This window comes from Hoplias malabaricus, chromosome 14, assembly GCF_029633855.1.
Source record: "Hoplias malabaricus isolate fHopMal1 chromosome 14, fHopMal1.hap1, whole genome shotgun sequence".
Lineage (NCBI taxonomy): Eukaryota > Metazoa > Chordata > Actinopteri > Characiformes > Erythrinidae > Hoplias > Hoplias malabaricus.
Genome location: NC_089813.1, coordinates 9,438,570 through 9,459,165, shown reverse-complemented (window position 1 = coordinate 9,459,165; position 20,596 = coordinate 9,438,570). Strand labels below are relative to the sequence as shown.

Sequence of the window (20,596 nt, the reverse complement as noted above, 5' to 3'; positions counted from 1 at the left end):
TTCTGTTCCTAATTCAGTTTTAAAGGGACATCCACTGATTGTTGCAGTGCGGCTTTGGAAGATCGGACCATTCTAAACTTACTGACTTCATTGTGGTGTTTATGGGAACCAGACATCCAAGAGTTTAATGACTGTGAAGCTACATCAGATAAAGCTATTATGCAAAATGCCTGATGCTTTGGTTTTGGTACTGAGAATGAACATTGAAATACTCATTCCCTGACATCAAATTGGATGCGTTCTGACGGCATGTTATTGTAACAAAGGAGCAGGATGCAGGTCTGTGCAAGTGGTTTGGGTTGTTTTAATGTCCTTAGTAAAACAAACTGAAAACAAGGCTTGGGAACAAAGGAACAAGACAAGGAAAAAAAAAAAAACACAAGACGATGTTAATCCTGTAAAATGAAAAACAGCGGACGAAATACAACACTGCACCAGGAAACTACGACTAAATCAACAAGAACTGACACACAAAAGATTTTCACACACGAAATGCACCCTTCTTCCTGTTTAGGGTTGTGTTTAGGATGTCAGCAGTTTTGTAGTGATGTCCTAATTCGTAGTGTACAAACTGAATTACAGATATTACCCATAGTGCACTGTAGAACCAGTAAACGGCAGATGAACTGGATAACACAATATTTTTGTTGATAAAATGGGAATATATGGTACCACTTAATACTGTTGATTGTCTGTTTTGTTCATATGACTAAAAGCCACAGATAAATGGTGTTTCCAGTGTAGGATTTGCCTGTGAGTTCTCTGTGTAGTCCCACTCACTGTTGTCCTATTTACTGTTCTATATAGAACAATGTATAAAGTGTTTAGTGAATGAGCGAACTGTTTTAGACCCAGCTAAAGGGTATAAATACACAAGCAGGGGTTTAAGGAACACCTAGAGACAATCTATAATAACTCCAAGGTGCAATGCATGACACAAGCAGGGCAAAGGAGTATCCACATAGACTGAGGAGAAGCAAAGATAGCAGAGGCAGGATGTAAAAGTCGTGTATAACACTGGGGCCTATGCCTCATGCACATGCAATTGAGGGAACCTCCCAAAATATGGGAGAATCAGGTAAAAAAAAAGTGCATGGAATCATAACCATACATTCGGTCACATCTTAGCTTTTATTTGACCAAATTGTCCACATTGTCCAAGTTTGCTTCCATTAAAAGCAGGCATTCATTTGCAAAGATGAAAGGCTGTCTTTATTAGTGGTAGCTGACATAGCGGCTAGACAGAGGCACAGGTAACAGACATATGCTGAAAGAATGTATATCAACAGAATTACGCTGTTTTGTAATAATGCAAACACAGTATGCACTCCATGCTATTGTCCTGCAAACTTTATTTTAGTTCTTTTAGATTGGTTTTGTGGATAATTTAGCACCTCTTTGTCTTTGTGACTGAATTTTCATTTTCTTTAGACTCAAGATTGTTGTCACATGAATGAGTGGGTGGAGCTATGCACCGTTTTGCATGATAAGTTGCTATCTCAGTAAATCAAACTTTAAATTCAGGCCGTTGTGAGCACATACCCTGATCACATAAAGGCATTTGACTCAGTGACAGAGTGATTAAGGCTCATCTGATTAATGCTGTTTTAACCCTGTAGTGCAAATGAACCCAGAAACACCAGATCCTGTTTCTGAGGCTGAAGTAGTACAAGTTCAGTGGGAGAGAAAGATTACTTTCAGTCTTTAACGATGACTTTGTAGACACATCTGTTTTTGGTGAATTTTTGGTTTATAGTCTATAAATTCTAAATGAGTAAAGAAAAAGGGTGTGAGGAGGACTGAGTACCTCCAGGACCCTCACACTCCCAGATGTCCTGAATGAACCTAATAGAATTGATCTGTGTAAGTAGATTAGCTTGTGTGGATGGGCTTTCTATTCATTCTTCACACAGGGAGCTCACTTGAATCAATGCGGACTAGCACTCTCATTAGCATTTGCATATTCCACTGGGATGAACAGAATTAATACACACCAAACCTCTGTAAATACAATGGGCCTTACAAATTGTAACTACAAAGCGTCCGTATGGGTGGCATATTCACAGAGTTCTTCAGTGACTTCAGTGAAGTTCACACAGACTTTAACTATGTATAGATTAAATGTGTTTATTTGCAGCTTTAAATGCGATGCTGTGCAAAGCTCTGAGACAGTTGTCGGTATTTATATTTTTCACTCTTCTCTTGTCTCTTGAAAAGCTTTAAGTACTGTTTGTGTGATGGTGAGATATTTCTACCAGGTCTTGCATGGTTGTTAGGGGCCCAGTTTTCATTATACCGTTTAACTATACTTAATAATATAGATTTAAGTATAGAATTTATACTTTGTTCCTGGAAATTCCAGGTTCATAATCCAACATAAACCTCTGCTTACGGTTCAGCAAATACTGGGCATCAGATTAACCAGATGTTTACAGACAGATATTCATCCGCATGTTTTGTTTCAACTTAATAATAAGAATTTTTGGAACTGCTGGCTCTGTTCTCCGTAACAATCCCAGAACAACAGATTTTTGTTTGTTCCCTCGTCTCTAGATCCCAGAAGAAGATTACATTGCTAAATTTAGCCGCCAGAAATCAACGTTTTTGGAAAATCAGTTCTGTAAACTATAATACATATTCATCCAACGCCAGCTGTCGGTCCAGCACTGGGCTCTTTATCAAAGGATCAAACATTCCATATGATTATTTCAATGTCAATGATACATGAGTGCTCTGATGTAAAGCTGTAGTGATTTACATATGGGACCAATGTGCTATGGACTTCCAGAATATTCTGTGGGGTTCTCAGCACAAACAGTGAACATCTGTCTCTTGTCCCCTCAAACATCGTGGGATTTTAATATTACACTTTAGACCAGAGGTAATCAAATGGTGGGGCACAGGTGAGGGGTGAGATAGAGGATTATAATAAAGAAAATAATAATAATTAATTAATACATATTTAAGTGACTGTTACAAAACTAATTTTACGTTTGTGGTCTACTATTTGTATTTATTTTAATTTAGTAATATCAGTGTATTTTATTTTTATAACAGTAAATAAGTGATATTAATATCATGTGAGTAATTTATTTTCACGTGTTGTCAGTTGGCAACGGGTCAAAATACTTCCTTTTCACAAAATCAACAATATCGGAAAAAGACAAAACATGTAAAAATATGATGAAGATTAGTTAAAATACATTTTGCTCCATGGAAGTATTAAGGGGGTAAGGGTGCAATGTGTTATTTCTTGGCTACTCTGGAATGAAATTTAGGCAACTTATGGGCTTGATTCGGAGAACAATAATTATGTTGTTTTCATATGTGCTGTTCAGATGAGGAGCTCTTATTATGAGCTGCTTTTCATTTTATTTTTTCACCAGTTAAAATAAAATGTCTGGACAAATGGATAATTTGCCAAATAATTCACAATAATACTTAATGATGAGTCTCAGTGTACTGTAATTCTTACCATTAATAACTCAATTATCGTTTTTTAAATAACCTTGTCGTAAACTTTCTTCCATCTTTTCTCACGCTGTCACCCTCTCTGTTTCTCTTTCTCTCTCACACACACACTTTGACACAATCTCTTCTGTTCATTCACCTTCAAACATTCGGATACGTATGAACAAGCATTAGCATTTGCTCTTTGAAAGGTAATTACCCAGATAAGATTTAAAACAGGTTTCCATAGTTTGCAGGTGCACTTTAAGTAAAAGCTCTTAAAGGCACAAATATAAATCCAGGAGAGAGAGATCAAATTCTTCCACTTGATGTATCAATGCTCCTCCCACACACGTGACCTTTCATAACTACCTTTATGAGGTTGTCTAAACTTAATGGAACACTATCAAGAACGCTAACCTAATTATTTTACTGTTAGCCATGTGCACATTGTATTGTACGGTAGCATGTAGCTACTGTAGCATGACGCTGGAAGTAGGACATTTGCCAACATGATTCCTCCTTCTTCCTTGGTTCCTGTTTGTGATCACAATATATGGCCAGAACAACATGTCAGTAAGTTTGCCTTAGGCAAGAGTTGTTCATTCTCTTTCCTGAGCCACAGTCCAACCGCTAGCTTCTGTTTCTTTCACTAGTTTTCCTGTGGTTAAGAAAGGTATGGCTGTTCTCTGGTTATCTTATAATGGTATTATACGTTTATGATTTAATAATTAACTGTAAAGTTACATATCTTGGCCATAACTGGACTGCTTGCTCACAATTTATTAATTTGGTTGACTGGAATTTTGTAGACTATTATCCACACTGCAACAGTTGCTATGAAAAACCTGTGTGGGGGTTTAGCATAGAGAAGTCAATTAAAAGCTTGACAGGAGCTTGTGGAGTCAGTTGGGTATGAGTCCTGAGTGGAGTTTTCAACATGCGACTCCAAAGGTCCTTTAGTCAGTGGCCTGTGTGAAGTTACGAGGCAGTCATCTGGAACAAACACTGTAGGACACACGGGGAATTCCAGAGGGTTGTGGGTGTGCGTGTGTGTGATTAGTGAATAAGTGAAGTAGAAAGTCATCCCCCCCTCCACCTCCTCTTTTCATAGCTGTATATCAATGCCTGTCCAGGTCAGGTCTCATCAGAGTGTGTGTAATTTGTTAAAATGATAGTTCAGATTTAATTTGCATGGATCGCTGAATTTTAAACTATAGGTGTTTGACTTTGTCACCTTCACGTCTTCTTCTTGTTATGACTGCCTTTCAAAACATGTTGGATTTGATGTGAAGCATTTAATGTTTTAAAACATACTTTAGAAAGGCCTTTACAGTGGAGTAGTATAAACTTTTTTAATGATCCCAACATTAAACTGACTGACAGGACAAATATGAAGTAGAAAGGGTATAAACAGCTCAAACATTCGCATGCCATATATAGCTACTAGTGGGCACTGAACTTAGAGCCAGGCCATGTGTAAAATGTACTCGTGGCGTTTCAAACTTAAGCACACTTCGTCAACCAGCAGTTATGCAGCTGCTCTGGTGGACATGAAGTAGAGGAACCAGCATTAAACTTGCATTACTACACTCACAATTGCTAGGGAATCCAATTTAGTTCAGGCTCTAGCTTACTCTAAGCATGTAATGTACCTAAAAACCATCTGAAAACTAAGTTAAAATATATTAAAAATATTTAATTTTGTAATGGCAGATATGAATCCTTAAAAATACAATTTATAAATGAAATACAGTTTAGCAAAACAATATTATTTATAGGCTTTCTTCCCTATATTAATTTTTAATTCACTTATGTACTTGTTGCCCTCATCTTCTCTCTTTTCTTGCTTCCATGTCCATCTGTCTGGCCCCTCATTTTGTGTCCAATCCAGGCCGTCAGACTAATAAGATTAGTTCTTTCAAGTCCTGCTGCTGCTGCCAAGCCTCCAGCTATTGAGCCATCAGACTCAGCACGCTCTCTTTATTTGTGTCATTCATTTTTTATTAGATCTTTTTATCTGTCTTCATTTTTTATTTCATTTCTGTCTCCACTGTTCATTCTTCTCAGCTGTCTTTCTGTTTCCTTGATTCCCTTTCATATTGGTTTGGGTTCATTTTGTTCATTTTTCACTGCAATTATCAACAGTTTTTCCCCATTTTCATTCCCATTACAGGCTTAAACATAAGCTTTCTTGTAAGGGAAGAGCACAGACACAGACAAAGCAAGACAATAAATAAAAATAACAAGCCCTGCAGGGGTCAAATCAGCTCTCAATGCTTGACTGAATAAATAAACACAGCACACGCAATGCTAGCTGAACTCTCTTAACCTAAAAAGATCTTAAGCTATAATGACCAAGATAATTTGCATCTTGGCATCTTTAGTTTACTCAAATAACCTCACTGGTATTAATGTATTGCTGTTAGTAGCCATTCTAAATCTGAATGTCATTATAAACACCAGTTGTGTTTCTAAAGCCCTGAAGTCACCGTGTGAAAAAGGTAGGCTTCCTTTCATGAACATTTATGTCAAGATTCTCTCTCAGCAGGGTACAAAAATTAAGAATAAAAGGACAGTGACAGATGGGGTTTCCCAGGCATCACCCATATCAAATTTGTTAGCTAACATACATAATCAGTCTGGGTGTCCAAGGAGTCATCCATCTTGTCCAGACTGCATATGGAATTAGCATGTGTTAGAGCGAACGTTGTCTGGATTACAAAAGAATTTTAATTAGTTAAACACATGCCTGTAAAATCCTGCGTCTTGTATCAATTTCTGGTCTAATTTAAAGCTAATTTGGATACACCCCAATGCTAGGGTTTAGAAATTTTGTTTGAGTGTAAAACTTCTCAATAATGTGCCCTCAGACAATTACTAAACTACTGGTGACTAGTGTGGTGGTGAACAGGGAAAGAAAAGTCTAGAAACCCATTTTTTATCATAAATATTCCTTTAATTAAATTGTAGCAATAATATTTTGGCACATAAGTCTTCCTGTTCATTTACATGGGTAGAATTTGATTAATAATTTTACTAGGATAAATTAAATCTATAAGTTTGTCCTTGATATTATGAGGTATATTATGGGATGTTATTGACAGTCGTTTTAGTGCTCCTAGGTCATTTCTACATTAAGACTGCTTTGAAAATATTTGAGATTTCTGTTGGTGTATTACTTGAGAAACAAAGTCTTAGTTTGGGACCCTGCGAGACATGCAGTTTAGGCATCAAACTCTTGTTTCTCCTGGATTGACAGGCATGCTAATTGCTAGGCTAATCGTTGTCAGTGCAAGCTTTACTGGATCATCCATCTGTCTAGGGGTGTGAGGTTAACCCCACCCCTCTAACACTCTCCTCCAGAGGGAGTTTATCACAAGGATTCAATTACCACATTAGTTCAACTGTGGTTTTCTCTCTCTCTCTCTCTCTCTCTCTCTCTCTCTGAAGCTTATGATTATCTGGAATTAGATACAAAGTATGCTGGCTCATCTCTTATAATACCATAATGGAATAGTAATATTATTGGAGAACCAGGTTCTGGAGAAGAACCAAAAAAGGTAGCATAGCTCTAAGAACTCTGACTTATTACAAGAAGCATTAAAAACAGGAATCGCTTGAAAAAGGCTAGACTGACAAGCAAAAAGAGATTAACAAGCAGGATAACAATGGTCTATTCTCCTAGGTGTCTTAACAGACAAATAGTAATGGGCTGATTGACAGGTTTGTTGTTAGAGTATTGTCTTAAGTCTTGTTTTGACCTTTCAACTGACCCCTTCAAATAGTATGAAATGGAATATGCCTACATTACCATAATTACTTTATCTGTATTTTGTTTAATAAAAGAGAGACAGTGAGAAAACCTATCTATAATTGCAGCAACAGTATTGTGAAATAAACCTTAAAATTATCTATTGTTAATCTAATCACTTCTTTTGAACATGGTCAACTTAAAGGAGCTGTAGGTAGGATTGTATAGTATTTTTGCTCCTGGGCTCCCCCTACTGTTCCAGAGTGTGATTAATTTTTACAGTGCTGTCCTGAAATCAAGGAGGTGGGGCAGGGGGTGGCTTCCTACCCTCCTTCAAAAGTCACATAGTGCATAGTTCAGAACTTGGGGTAGCAATGACAGAGGCTGTAATCTCCTTATTAAATGTCAGTGGAGCATCACAATGATGTTTGAAGAAGTAATCGAGATGAAAAATACTACGTAGTGTTCCTTTAAAACAGACAGTCAAACATTTGACTACCACACAGGATGAAATACACAACCAACCTCACATCACACAGTGTGAGTGTGCGCCATTTTATAACAGATTTGTTAGTGTTGCAACAGATTCATCCTCTTTTCCCTCTGATATCTGATCTAGGCTTTTCTGTTGATGTCAGTAGTATGCTGTAGTACTCTAGAAACATAGAACTTTCAATCCGTAATTAACACTGTCTATATGCATTAGCCGTCTTTATCTAATCAACTTAAAACCCGTTACCTGACTCTACACGTATCTAACAGGCCCTGTACATCTCATGTTAGACGTGACTGCCTTCTCAAGTATCTCATCATATAGAGTCACGAAAACACATCTCCCTTCCTCGGCTACAGCCGGCCATACATATTACAGAGTGCTGAAAGAGTCCTGCTGAAATATGAAACACAGGGCGAGTGAGGGAGGAGAGAAAGGGAGATGAGAGGGAAAGAAAGAGAGGGCTTGGGAGGGGAGGGGTGCTGTTTGCGCAAGTTGAACGAAGTCACCTATTGTCTCGGCTCTCTGTGTTAGCTGCACAGGCCTGCGGGGGCAAAAGGAAGTAAAAGAAACGGGAGAGACAGAGTCAGCGCCACAGGTTTGACTCAGCACAGCAGGCTCTGACACTTATTTATGGAGTTGGTAAGGAACAGCAAGCTAGTTAAGGACAACAAAAGTTATCGGTTTCTTAGCATGGAGCATATTTAAGTTGGATTTAGGTTTCTGGAAATCCAAGTATGTACGAAAGGAACCATGGACTACATGGTGATCTAAGGTAATACAGCAGTGCTGACTGTTTTTAAAACGTACACACTAATAGGATGTAATCTTGTACCAGCTGTGGGTTGATTAGATGTCTTTAAAATAGTTTGGGGTGGTAATGATAATCATAAATGTGGGATATCATTGGATATGCTTCCTTTACTTATGGTCTTGTAATATTTGTATATTACAGGGAGATATATTTCCTGCAGCAGTTTTGTTGCAGTGTGAATAGAAGGTTTTAGAGATGTTTCATGATGATGATGATGATGATGGTTATGAAGATAAAGGGAGAACTGCTGATATTTATGGTCATGAAGATGACTCAGGTTGTGAAAGTTGAGCTGCATATGATGACGTTTTACTCAGTCTGGGTATGGCATTGCATTTTAAATGCGCTGATGTTGACAAGAGAAATGTCCTTTATTTGAATGTCCTGCTTATTTATTTTAAATGTTCATGTTAAACTTCTAAATCTCACGCCATTTTGTTTAGTCTCCTTTTAAAAAGAAGGTTACCAGCATCAAACTGTGTCTACTATGTACAACAAAAAAGCTAGAGTGTATTATATATGACATTATCAGTATTTTATGTTATCGTGGCCTTGTTACTGTGATGTTATGTGCTTAAAAAACTTAAAGAGAATGGAAACAGTGGCATTTTATTTTTACAATAAAAACAATTCTAATTCATTGGCCAGGACATTCTGCTATTGACATATTCACTAATGTAACAAATGGTTTTTATGTTCCCAATGTGGTTATAATTGGAGCCATGGTTTAATTTTATCCAGACATATGACACTGCATTTAATGATGGCCATTATAGGCACAGAAAGTTCTCCAGCAGAGAGCCTAATGAGCTAATGCATCACACTAGCTGAAGCCTGCAGCTATTCCAGCTGAACTCCAGCTAATAGCAGTGAGCACTTTAGTTTTAGTTTTACTGGGCCTTGGGAAATCAACTAGTTGTTACAAGTCCTGTGCATCCTTGATTACTGGATATTAGTTACTGTGGTTGCAGTTTGTCTACAGTTTGGTTGCAGTAATTTAGCATTTTAAATAGAATATGATTATAATGCTTATACGATTATGGCTTCTTATAAGCCAGGGTTTAATGTAAATATATACAACATATATAATCAAGATACTGACTTCATGGACAAGGTACGGGACTTTCAAAATGGTAATGAAGTGTGTAGTAAAGGATTATACGCCAGACGTGTTGTGGTGATGAGTGAACTTCAAAGTCTATTGATTGACACAACAGCCGTGGTGTTGTGGGGTCAGGTTAAGGTTGCTGTGTTTTTGCTCAGCGTTAACTAAGAATACAACTTGAACGCAATGTTAAAACAGCGACAGCTGTCCGAAATATTGTCCCATGAATCAGACGCATCAGTGGTTGCTCTGCCAATGTGTGTGTGAAGTTTATTGTAAATTTACCAAACTGAGTACTGTGTGTGCCCCCAAAGTGTATGTGTGTGTTAAAAAGTCAGCAGCCGGTGACTAATGGTGAACTCTGCATGCTGCCGTACCACATGACCCAACACACACATAAACCATCTTGAGGACACACAGCTGTGGCCAGATTGTGTTTGTAGACTGGGACACAGGGCCTTTAGCCAAAACAGCTTAACTCAACACGGTCAGCCTCACTGACCTGCGCTGATCCAAAGCTGCTGTGTGCCCACCCTGCTTTAGCACGGAGTGTAACTGTGTTAATTGTAGTTTTTTTCTGCCATGTCTGGGGAACTATGGGGATACACTGCCTGCTTATATCATATTTAGCACTTAGAACCCTGCAGCTCTTTTGTCATTGCTATTAATTAATGGTACACACAGGTGTTGCAAGCTTTGAATATAATGAGAATGGAATGGGATGCTTTGGAGTAGCTGCACATGAGCCTAAGGTTACCATGCCCTATGTCAAGTGTGGGCTAGAGAGGTATGAAACACCCAGCATCTTTATGAGTGAGAAATTATAAATCTGTTACATCCCAGATGAGCATTAAGTGACAACTCCTTCAGTGAGATTGCTTATATATGTCCACTGAGTTATATCCACTCATAGATTTTGATTAAATGGGAATATTGCGCTCTAATACTGACAAGACAGGTGCAGTTTTCACGCTCTCTCTCTATATATAAGCTATAAGACTGCTTGTTCATTGTTGAATCGACCTTTGCTCGCAGCTTATTATTCCAGTCACTGATACAGAGTTCTTGGACTTTCTGACAGATTTTTGGCCATCCAGTTTGGTGCAAAGGCTTCGTGATTATTCTTCCTTAAAAGGACATTTCTGAGTGCAGAATGGAGCAAATGGATGGGGAACAAGTTGCTGTGCTGAGAGACGGTGGAGGGGGGTGGGGTTTGGAGAGTGAGAGCGAGGGTTTGAGTAATCTGTGGCTCAGACTGGTAAAGCACTCTGACGTTGAGAACGCTGAGCTTCTCCTGCATCTTTTCTGTTGAGTAATGACCTTAAATCCAGACCCATATTTCTGTAACTCTTTACATGAGAAATGAAAAGATGGGAAGCTCAGAATCAGACCGTGAGTGCACTGCATTCCAAGTGTATGTTTATGTGCTTATATCCCTCCATTTCCAGGAGAAGAAGTTCCTGACTTTGTAGGTGGGGGGTGGGGAAGGAGAAAGCATTTTTATTCTCCTCTACCTGTGAGAAAAGGGATTCTCTACATGTGGAGAGAGAGGATGAGACAAATGTCTTTCACATCGAGAGAGAGAGAGGGAGGGGGTTTGTGTGAATCTCTTAAACCATGATAACTCACACTCTCTCTCTCTCTCTCTCTCTCTCCCTCCCTCCCCCTGTGTGTCACTCTTCCTCTCTCTGCTGAATGGTCAGTGTGCTACAGTGTTTACAGGGAGTGGATGTCTGCTCTGAAGCAGCAGGTCACAGTCGGGCCATAGAAGAATTAAATATGAAAACAGCATTTCTGTAGACAATCTGGCAACCTGATTCTGGGATCCTCACTTAATTCAGTGCGTATACGTTTTACAATCTTATAAAGTGATTGATGTAATAGGAGTTGCTCTTATTATATTATTTTTATGTACTTTTAGATATGAAAATATTTTGGTAATGACATCTGAATATCAGAGTGTACTGAGAAGACTGTTGAGTTTGAACGGTTATTTTTTGAGAATTGTTGACAAGATTGTTCTGAAGTGGATCCTATATGATACTATGGGTTGGAGTGAGTGATGAGGACAGTGGAATGAGTTGAATTTGTTCTTTTTTGTGCGTGTAAATACTATTATTTGCACTGTGTTTGAGTTCTGGCTTAACTGGATATTTGGGCCAGTGGGTTTGTTGTTTTCATTTTATTAATTTGTAGATGTTAGTACTAATTGTTTAGTAAATCAGATATAAATGTATTTTACTGTGGCTTTAGTGCATTTTAACACTGTAAATATATAATATTGAAATTCTTCCTGTAGTGTATACATGTGTTGGACATAAATTGTCCGTGTACAGGACGTTATCAGACTTTTCCAAATATAGAAACATTAAATCTTATGACAGAAATTGAGTGTATTTCTCTGGGTCTGTTGTGTGTGCTGTCTGATGCTAGATGTACACACTGTACATCATCTGACTTAAAAAAGATGTCTTGGGATCAGTGAAAATTCAATGGGATTTCCTTGTAGGAATTTTGCTAAAGACCCAGAAGATAACACTTCTGTGTGCATGTTTATTAGAGCTAATGAATCATTCAGTTCACTATGTGCGGTGATAATAACAGGGCGTAACAACGGTGACTGAGTCAGGGCAATGCTGAGGAATGCCCGGGGGGCTCCCACATGATGTCACATCTCCACCACAACACTAACACTGCCGCTGCATCAACACATGGGCGGGGAATATGTTTTTTTTTACTGACGTAAGAATGTGTGTTTGTCTGTGTGTGAATGTATGTCTGACAGCTTTATATACAGCTGTTATGTACAGACTGTAAGACACTGTCAGCATGGTTGTTTTGTGATTTGTGTGGCTTGACTGATGTATCAGTTGGCCGATAAAATTGGCTGATATTTGGCACTGGTGATTAAATTGTTTTAGTGTATTTATGATAATCCTACCATAGCAATAGTTGATTCTCTAAAGGCAGACGCCAAGAGTTTCTCACCCTGTTCCAATGCCAGGCATAAGCTACAAGGGTTTGGAGCCATCCTGGTAATGGGCTGTGAAGCAGTTGAACTGTGTTCTCTGGAGAAATTGAATTGGATCCAATATCTTTAGGAAATACTGGAGTGGTGTTTTTGCGATTCAAAACTAATCATCCAGCATTAGTACATGACCTCAGTTCTGTTCTCATGGTTGAGGGCCACATAGTGTCATTAATCATTCCTGCTAATTATTTAGTTAAGTATTTGTTGATTATTTTGTTGAGATTAAAAATTTTGTGAATTTCAGCCATTTTAGAAGTTTAAGAGAGTTACCAATGTGTCAGTAAAACACTATTTCACTTATAGTTGTAGAACCCATTTCATTTTTAAGGTCCTAAAAACTGGTATCGGTCACAAAATGTTTGTGTTTAAGCTGATTCCAGGCAGAGGCCAGAGATTACAAAGTGTATAGGAGTGAATGTAAATATCCATGACTAACTGACCCCTGAACAGTAAAGACACGGCTAGCGGGAGCCCAGCCAGACTGAGAATTAGTGCTCGATTGGTGCTTAATGACTTTTTTTTTATCTTTTAGTCTTCACTTTATGTCATGCTAGCCTTCCTTGGGTTTATTATAGCTCCCTCTAGTCTACTGCAAGTGTGTTTTAAGGATACACTTGTGTTGTGCTGTATAGACGTCATGCAACACTGCTGTCTCCTTATGCCAAAAAAAGAAGGATTTTCCATGTCTACGGGTGCATTAGGAGTCTGAGTCTAGCCTGGCATGTTTTGGCATGTCCTCTGTCTGTCTGTTTCAAGGAATATTTGTGGAGTCTTTACAAGGGCAGTATGTACTGTACTGTCACATGGAATTCGTTTGAATTAATTGCTGTACACATAGATTTTTTACACATGTCCTGTGGCCTGTGTAAAATCATACTTCATAGTTTAGGTTTTTTCAATCTGTTCAATCAGCAAATACAAATAAACCGCATTGGAATATCGTCACTGACCAATGACATTGACAATGGAAGTCAATGTCAAAAAAGTTTTGTTCCAAATAAGTGGAGCATTTCTAATGGTCCATTCATCATACACTGTGAAGGACAGCTGCTGTGTTCAATTGATATTGAAAACTTAAAATTGAGAAAAATTAGAAAATCGTCTACACCAACGATATGCAGAACTACTTTGTCTTCTGCACATTCACAGAATAAACAGTGACTAAAATTTAGGTTTATATCTTAAATGGAGCCTCATTATATTGAGGGTTGAGGTGATTCGGAATCTTTCTATGAACAATTGGAGATCAAGTGCATTTAAAGCTAATTTAAGAAGATTGAGAATTTATCCTCAGACTCCAAAGGGTTAAACATAAAATAATCAAGCTGAATACCTTTTATTTGTATTTGTTAAGGCGGAAGATTTATCTTTGATTTGACATTTGTCAGAAAATCCCCCTCAGGGCATTTCACTAACTACAGTTAAGCCATATAATTATGGAATAATTGGGTTACCATGTTTCAGCAGATCCCCTCTTTTTTGTTGCCACAGGATGTCCCAGGCTGAGCCAGGAGCAATTGAGTTAAAGGTATCTTGTGTTGCCATATGCTAAATCCCCCTTTGCTCTCTGTCTGTGCAGGAAGATCTGTGTGCACTGTAAGTGTGTGCGTGAAGAGCATGCTGTGCGTGCGGTGCCTGGTCAGCTGGAGAGGATGATGATGAAGCTGGTATCTGACTTCCAGAGGCACTCCATCTCAGATGACGATTCGGGATGTGCCTCAGAGGAGTACGCATGGGTTCCACCCGGTCTCAAACCAGAACAGGTCAGAGAACACACTAGCAAGATCCAATGTTCCAAAAGTGCAGGCTAAACTACTGGACATTGTAGTAATATTGTTCTTGTCTGAACAAAACCTCGTATTTCCAAAATGGCAGCTTTACAGCAGTGTAAAAATCATTCTTGATGTTCATTGTGTGTAGAATTCACACTTTGTTATCCCACGCATGATTCATTAAAAACTGGTTGTTTCTTGTCATGTAGACTCCATATATGGACTAGGAGTGAATAATCATTTTACCAGTGTTTACAAGTACATCAAACTCTTTCATCTGAAAAAGCAGTAAAAATATTTTCCATAGTCATTCATAATCTGTAACCGCTTATCCAGTTCAGGATCGCATTGGGTCCAGAGCCTGCCTAGGATTAAGTGGGCGCAAGGTGGGAATACACCCTGGAGGGGGCGCCAGTCCTTCACAGGGCAACACATACACACACACACATACTTTTGAGTCACCAATCCACCTACCAACGTGTGTTTTCGAACTGTGGGAGGAAACCCACACTGACACAGGGAGAACACACCACACAGACAGTCACCCGGAGCGGGAAACGAACCCACAACCTCCAGGTCCCTTGAGCTGTGTAACTGTGACACCACCGTGCCACCCATTTTCCATATCGCCAATTAAACTTGAATAATGTTTGCATAAGTAACTTGTGATTAATGGGAGCAATTGTTCTCATTGTTTGGTATTTACACTTTGTTGTCCATACCCTCAGTGATGATATGTTTTACCCATATTTTGCAATCCCATGAATATTTAATAATAATTATAATCTTGACACATTTACTTTGTTCATATTCACACAATATTACCGTATGTTATAAAAAACATAAATCAGTATCATAAAAATCAGCATAGTTAACTCATGTCTCTGGTCATAATAAGCACAATACATATTTAATATTTCAAACATCTTTTTTATTTTTCTGTAAACATCTATGAAATTGTAATGATTTTTTACCCTAAATCGTGTTTTTTTTTTTCATCACCATTCACCAGGGTGTTGTGAAAAATATTATTTAAAATAATATTAGTTTTTGCCTTGTCCTCGCTACAAACATGACTTGTCATCATAAGATACTGATTTTTTTTTTAAACTAAACCATATTTATGAGATAGAAATATAATCACATTAATTAGGTTTGCTACATTGAATATGCTTTATAAATTACTCTGAAAGCCACCTTTCTTATTAAACATACCTGAAAAAGACATGGACTATTTTATTGTGTTAGTTCGGTGCTAGCATAAAGTTTGTAGTGGGCAATGGCAGCCTAGCAGCAGGTAAGAGGAGCAGTAACAGAGCCAGTGAAATTGTATTGTCTATTGTGCATGTTCACTGGCAGCTCACATTTCTCTTCACAGAACAGGAAACGGAGTGAACTCGGGTTACACTTTACTGAACACTGGACTGAATCTCATTACACAACAGCTTACACCCCACTTATTACCTTTCATTTAATAATGACGTTGTGTATATGCTTCGATGTATACAGTATATCTCTCTGTGTGTTTGTGCCCCCAGGTGTATCAGTACTTCAGCTGTATTCCAGAGGATAAGGTACCCTATGTGAACAGCCCAGGAGAGAGATATCGCATTAAACAGCTTCTTCACCAGCTCCCAGCCCATGACAGTGAGGTTAGAGGCCTTCCCTCTTAGTATTACACCCTTCTCCCTTAATTCAAATCCACTCCACTCCAGGATAGTGTACTCTGCATAGCACAAACATGGCTGCTTCCATGAGGGGGACCCACTCCAGTTAAAAGTATTTAATTATGATACAACACTGTAAAATTATGCTTTAATGAATGTAAGTTAAAATTAATAGAAATAGATGTTGAATTAATAAATAATCCTCCTCATAATTAATTATTATTTGTTAAAATTGCTCCAGGAGAGACAAAAGTGAACTTAATAATATTCCTCAAATCAAGACAGAATATGACTTGTTAAATTAAGACCATATGACTCATTATGTTTATTTTCTGTTGCGTTTTAAATGTGTGTGTCTGTTTGTGCAGCCCCAGTACTGTAACTCTCTGGATGAGGAGGAGAAGAAGGAGCTAAGGTTGTTCAGCCAGCAGAGAAAGAGAGAGAACCTGGGTCGGGGCATAGTCCGCCTCTTCCCTGTCACCATGACTGGAGCCATTTGCCAGCAGGTAAAGCAAAGCAGGGCAATGGTTTAGCAAAAAGTCTAATTTACCCAGTTACCCTCTTAAATCGGTCGAGTTTATTTTCTCCAGCTTAGTCTAAACCAGCCATTGTAGTTTGATTGAGCAACGAGTTTAATATACAGGGTTTGGACAATGAAACTGAAACACCTGGTTTTAGACCACAATAATTTATTAGTATGGTGTAGGGCCTCCTTTTGCAGCCAAAACAGTGTCAGTTCATCTTGGGAATGACATATACAAGTCCTGCACAGAGGTCAGAAGGATTTTAAGCCATTCTTCTTGCAGGATAGTGGCCAGGTCACTACATGATGCTGGTGGAGAAAAACGTTTCCTGACTCGCTCCTCCAAAACACCCCAAAGTGACTCAATAATATTTAGATCTGGTGACTGTGCAGGCCTTGGGAGATGTTCAACTTCACTTTCATGTTCATCAAACCAATCTTTCACCAGTCTTGCTGTGTGTATGGTGCATTGTCGTCCTGATACACGGCACCGCCTTCAGGATACAATGTTTGAACCATTGGATGCACATGGTCTTACTGGTGCAATGTGCAATTAATGAAGATTGGCCACCAGGCTGGTCCTAAAATGACAGGTGTTTCAGTTTCATTGTCTAAACCCTGTAGTTAGTCAAGTAATGGAAACTAATAACCAGCTATTACGACTGTGCTAACTGTTTGGCTAACTCCTCAAACACACGCTGTTATTTATACAAAGTACATTTCACTAAAACATTAGCTGTAGTCATCTCAAAGCCTGAATTTCATGTGGACATATGAAGCCCAATCTAACAGCTCGAAATTAGATTTATGCATTTTACATGGCTATATTTACTTCAACTGCTTGTAGCTGTGTTAGCACGATAGCTCCGGTACAAAAACAGTTATGCTAAAATTATGCTAACTTTGATATATACTGCAAAGTGATTTTTCCACCAAACTACTCCTTTAAAATTTATATTTGTATTAGTTAAAAACTGTTTCAACTTTGCTAACTGTTGAAACAATATGTAAATAAAGGATACCCAGGTCAAATAAAGGGAGTGCATACTCCAGTTGTAAGCAAGAACAAAGTAAGCCTTGTTTACAACACGACCTCAGAGTCTTTCATCACCAGCTGATAGAGACAGAAAGGGATCTGCGCTGTCCAAGCAGGGCGTCATATGGAACCCATAAAGCCACATGTATTTCAGCTACCCCTCAGCTTCAGCGTTTGAAGTGTTGCGCTACGTTCCAGCGCTGTGAACGCACCCCGACTGATGAATGCTTGCTGAGAGGGTGTGGTGGAGGCTGGGAGCGACGTTTGGTTTCATCTAGTTTTGATTTATGAACTCGTCAAACATATGTGGCTTTGCCTGCTACGCACCCAGTTGAACAGAGTAAAGCCCAGAACATCAGGGGTATCTGTCTCCTTTGAATGCTCATAAAAGTTACCTTTTGACCTCCTTTTGACTTCACAGCATTGTAGTTTTCCCCTCAGCTTAAAAGGTCAACAATGATAAGGTGGCTTGGGTGATTTTTATAAGCCTGGTGTAGCTTATCGAGGTCACTTAAAAGCTGTGTGTTCACAAAGAGACTTTTAACAGAAATGGGAGTGATGTGGTTTGGTGTAACCGAAGCTATGGGTTGGGGTTTAATGAGCTCTGTGTTGGAAGTTTACTGAAAGCAAATATAATAACGTTTTTAATAATGATAACTATAACATTGAGTATTGTTTTCACTTTATTCATCATGGGAGAATTTTATTTTACAGGATTCATTTAAAATAGTGACTTGGTTGAACAGGGAATATTGAGTATTTCAAGAGGCTTCCAGCTTAACCACTACCACCCAGACACTAATACATTTACTGTAATGTTTTGATAATTTTTTATTGAATGTTTTTGATTTCTATGCATGTTAAGATTAACCTATTTCATGTGCTACAAATTAGTCTTAGTAATAATAGCCAAATACATGATTATATTATGCATCATTGTGCAGTTTCAGTTGTGCACATTCATTCATTCATTCATTATCTGTAAGCGCTTATCCAGTTCAGGGTCGCTGTGGGTCCAGAGCCTACCTGGAATCATTGGGCGCAAGGTGGGAATACACCCTGGAGGGGGCACCAGTCCTTCACGGGCCCCACACACACTTATGGACACTTTTGAGTCACCAATCCACCTACAAACGTGCTGTTTTTGGACTGTGGGAGGAAACCGGAGCACCCGGAGGAAACCCACACAGACACGGGGAGAACACACCAAACTCCTCACAGACAGTCACCTGGAGCAGGAATCGAACCCACAACTTCCAGGCCACTGGAGCTGTGTGACCTGCTGCACCACCGTGCCGCCCCAGTTGTGCACATTTTTTGCTCCATTGTGAGCACTGTGTAGAAGTCAGAAACCACCCTTTTGCTACTTTGTTTTCCCAGGCCAAAATGTTTATTAATCTTTCCCTCTCTCTTTCTGTGCTACAGTGTGGAAGGCAGATATGTGGAGGTGATATAGCTGTGTTTGCATCTCGGGCCGGTCATGGCTCCTGTTGGCACCCTCAGTGTTTCCAGTGTGCGTCCTGCAGCGAGCTGTTAGTGGACCTCATCTACTTCTACCAGGATAGTCACATCTACTGCGGCCGGCACCACGCTGAGCGAATTAAACCACGCTGCCAAGCCTGTGATGAGGTCAGCATAACTCACAATCAGAGAGTTTAGGATTTCGTTTTTAATCTTCAGTAAAAAGCATACCTGTCTGAGCATAACTACAGTATGAATCTCACATGTCAGGGTTTACCCCGTGCTCAACAAACACACATTATACACTATGTGTAAAGATTCATAAAATTCACATATGATTCTTGAAATACAATGGTGTCTCAATTTTTGATACAGTTTACTTTAAAGGAACACTACATCATTTTTTACCTTAAAATTACAGCTTTAGTGATGCTCCACTAATTTGTAAAAGTGAGCATAGAGCCTCTGTCATTGCCATTTTCTTACAGTGTAAAGGACAGCTGGCATCCATCCATCCATTATCTGTAATCCTTATCCAGTTCAGGGTCACGGTGGGTCCAGAGCCTACCTGGAATCATTGGGTGCAAGGCGGGAATACACCCTGGAGGGGGCAGGACAGCTGGCATTTTCAATATAAAAAATAAAAACAAAAGATATTATGTAAAGTTGCAGCTTACTTTAGTTGCAGTTCGAGGGTAGCAGTGTCACCTGTTCCACTGTCTGACAATAGTACTCCTGTCTTTGTTAAATAACATATTATTCAACATCAAACCACAGACATTAAGCTATATTCTCGCTATATCTCTTTCTTTCTACTTTCTGTGTGTATTTAGATTATTTTAGCAGATGAGTGTACAGAGGCAGAGGGCCGGCACTGGCACATGAAGCATTTTTGCTGTTTTGAGTGTGAGACAGCACTTGGAGGTCAGCGCTACATCATGAGAGAGAGCCGGCCGTACTGCTGCACCTGCTACGAATCACTTTATGCCGAATATTGCGACACATGTGGAGAACACATTGGTAACAACTTATTCAAATACATATAATGTGTTACATTTTACATATGATAGATAAATACTATAAACACTACTCCCAAGCTATTGAAAATAACAGCTTAACATGCTTGAAGGTGGAAACTACCTGCCCAATTTTGTTACATTGCCCAACAGGCTCAGTGTTGGCTAAGCTTTACAGGGAAGACCAAAAACACCCTCAAGGACCCCTGATCACATATAGCTTAGGCATTACTGGCTGGTCTAAGGGTAGAGATATACTTGCTGTTCAGCCATGCATTCCCATAGACAACCATCTGCGTTGTGAATGTAACTGTTCACATACTGTGCACCTATGTGCTATGCTTGTAACTGGAGGCTTCCACTAGAAGGCAGACCAGAGAAAGACACAGGTAATTGCAGACTTGGCTCTGAGACAGCCTTCTTCGAAACCTTTTGCCATTGTGATATGGCTTCCTCCTGCACTGGCCCCTACCG

At 39.0% G+C, this 20,596-nt stretch overlaps 1 protein-coding gene across 1 annotated transcript in view; it reads left to right on the top strand.

Annotated features, from left to right (window-relative positions):
• The window catches only part of prickle3 (prickle homolog 3), a 35,966-nt gene that overhangs the window by 10,385 nt on the left and 4,985 nt on the right, over positions 1–20,596 (top strand). The window contains exons 3-7 of the mRNA XM_066643182.1: positions 14,227–14,410; positions 15,958–16,071; positions 16,455–16,592; positions 19,071–19,274; positions 19,940–20,126. Coding sequence (XP_066499279.1) covers positions 14,227–14,410; positions 15,958–16,071; positions 16,455–16,592; positions 19,071–19,274; positions 19,940–20,126 — 827 coding nt within the window. The remainder of the gene's footprint in view (positions 1–14,226; positions 14,411–15,957; positions 16,072–16,454; positions 16,593–19,070; positions 19,275–19,939; positions 20,127–20,596) is intronic.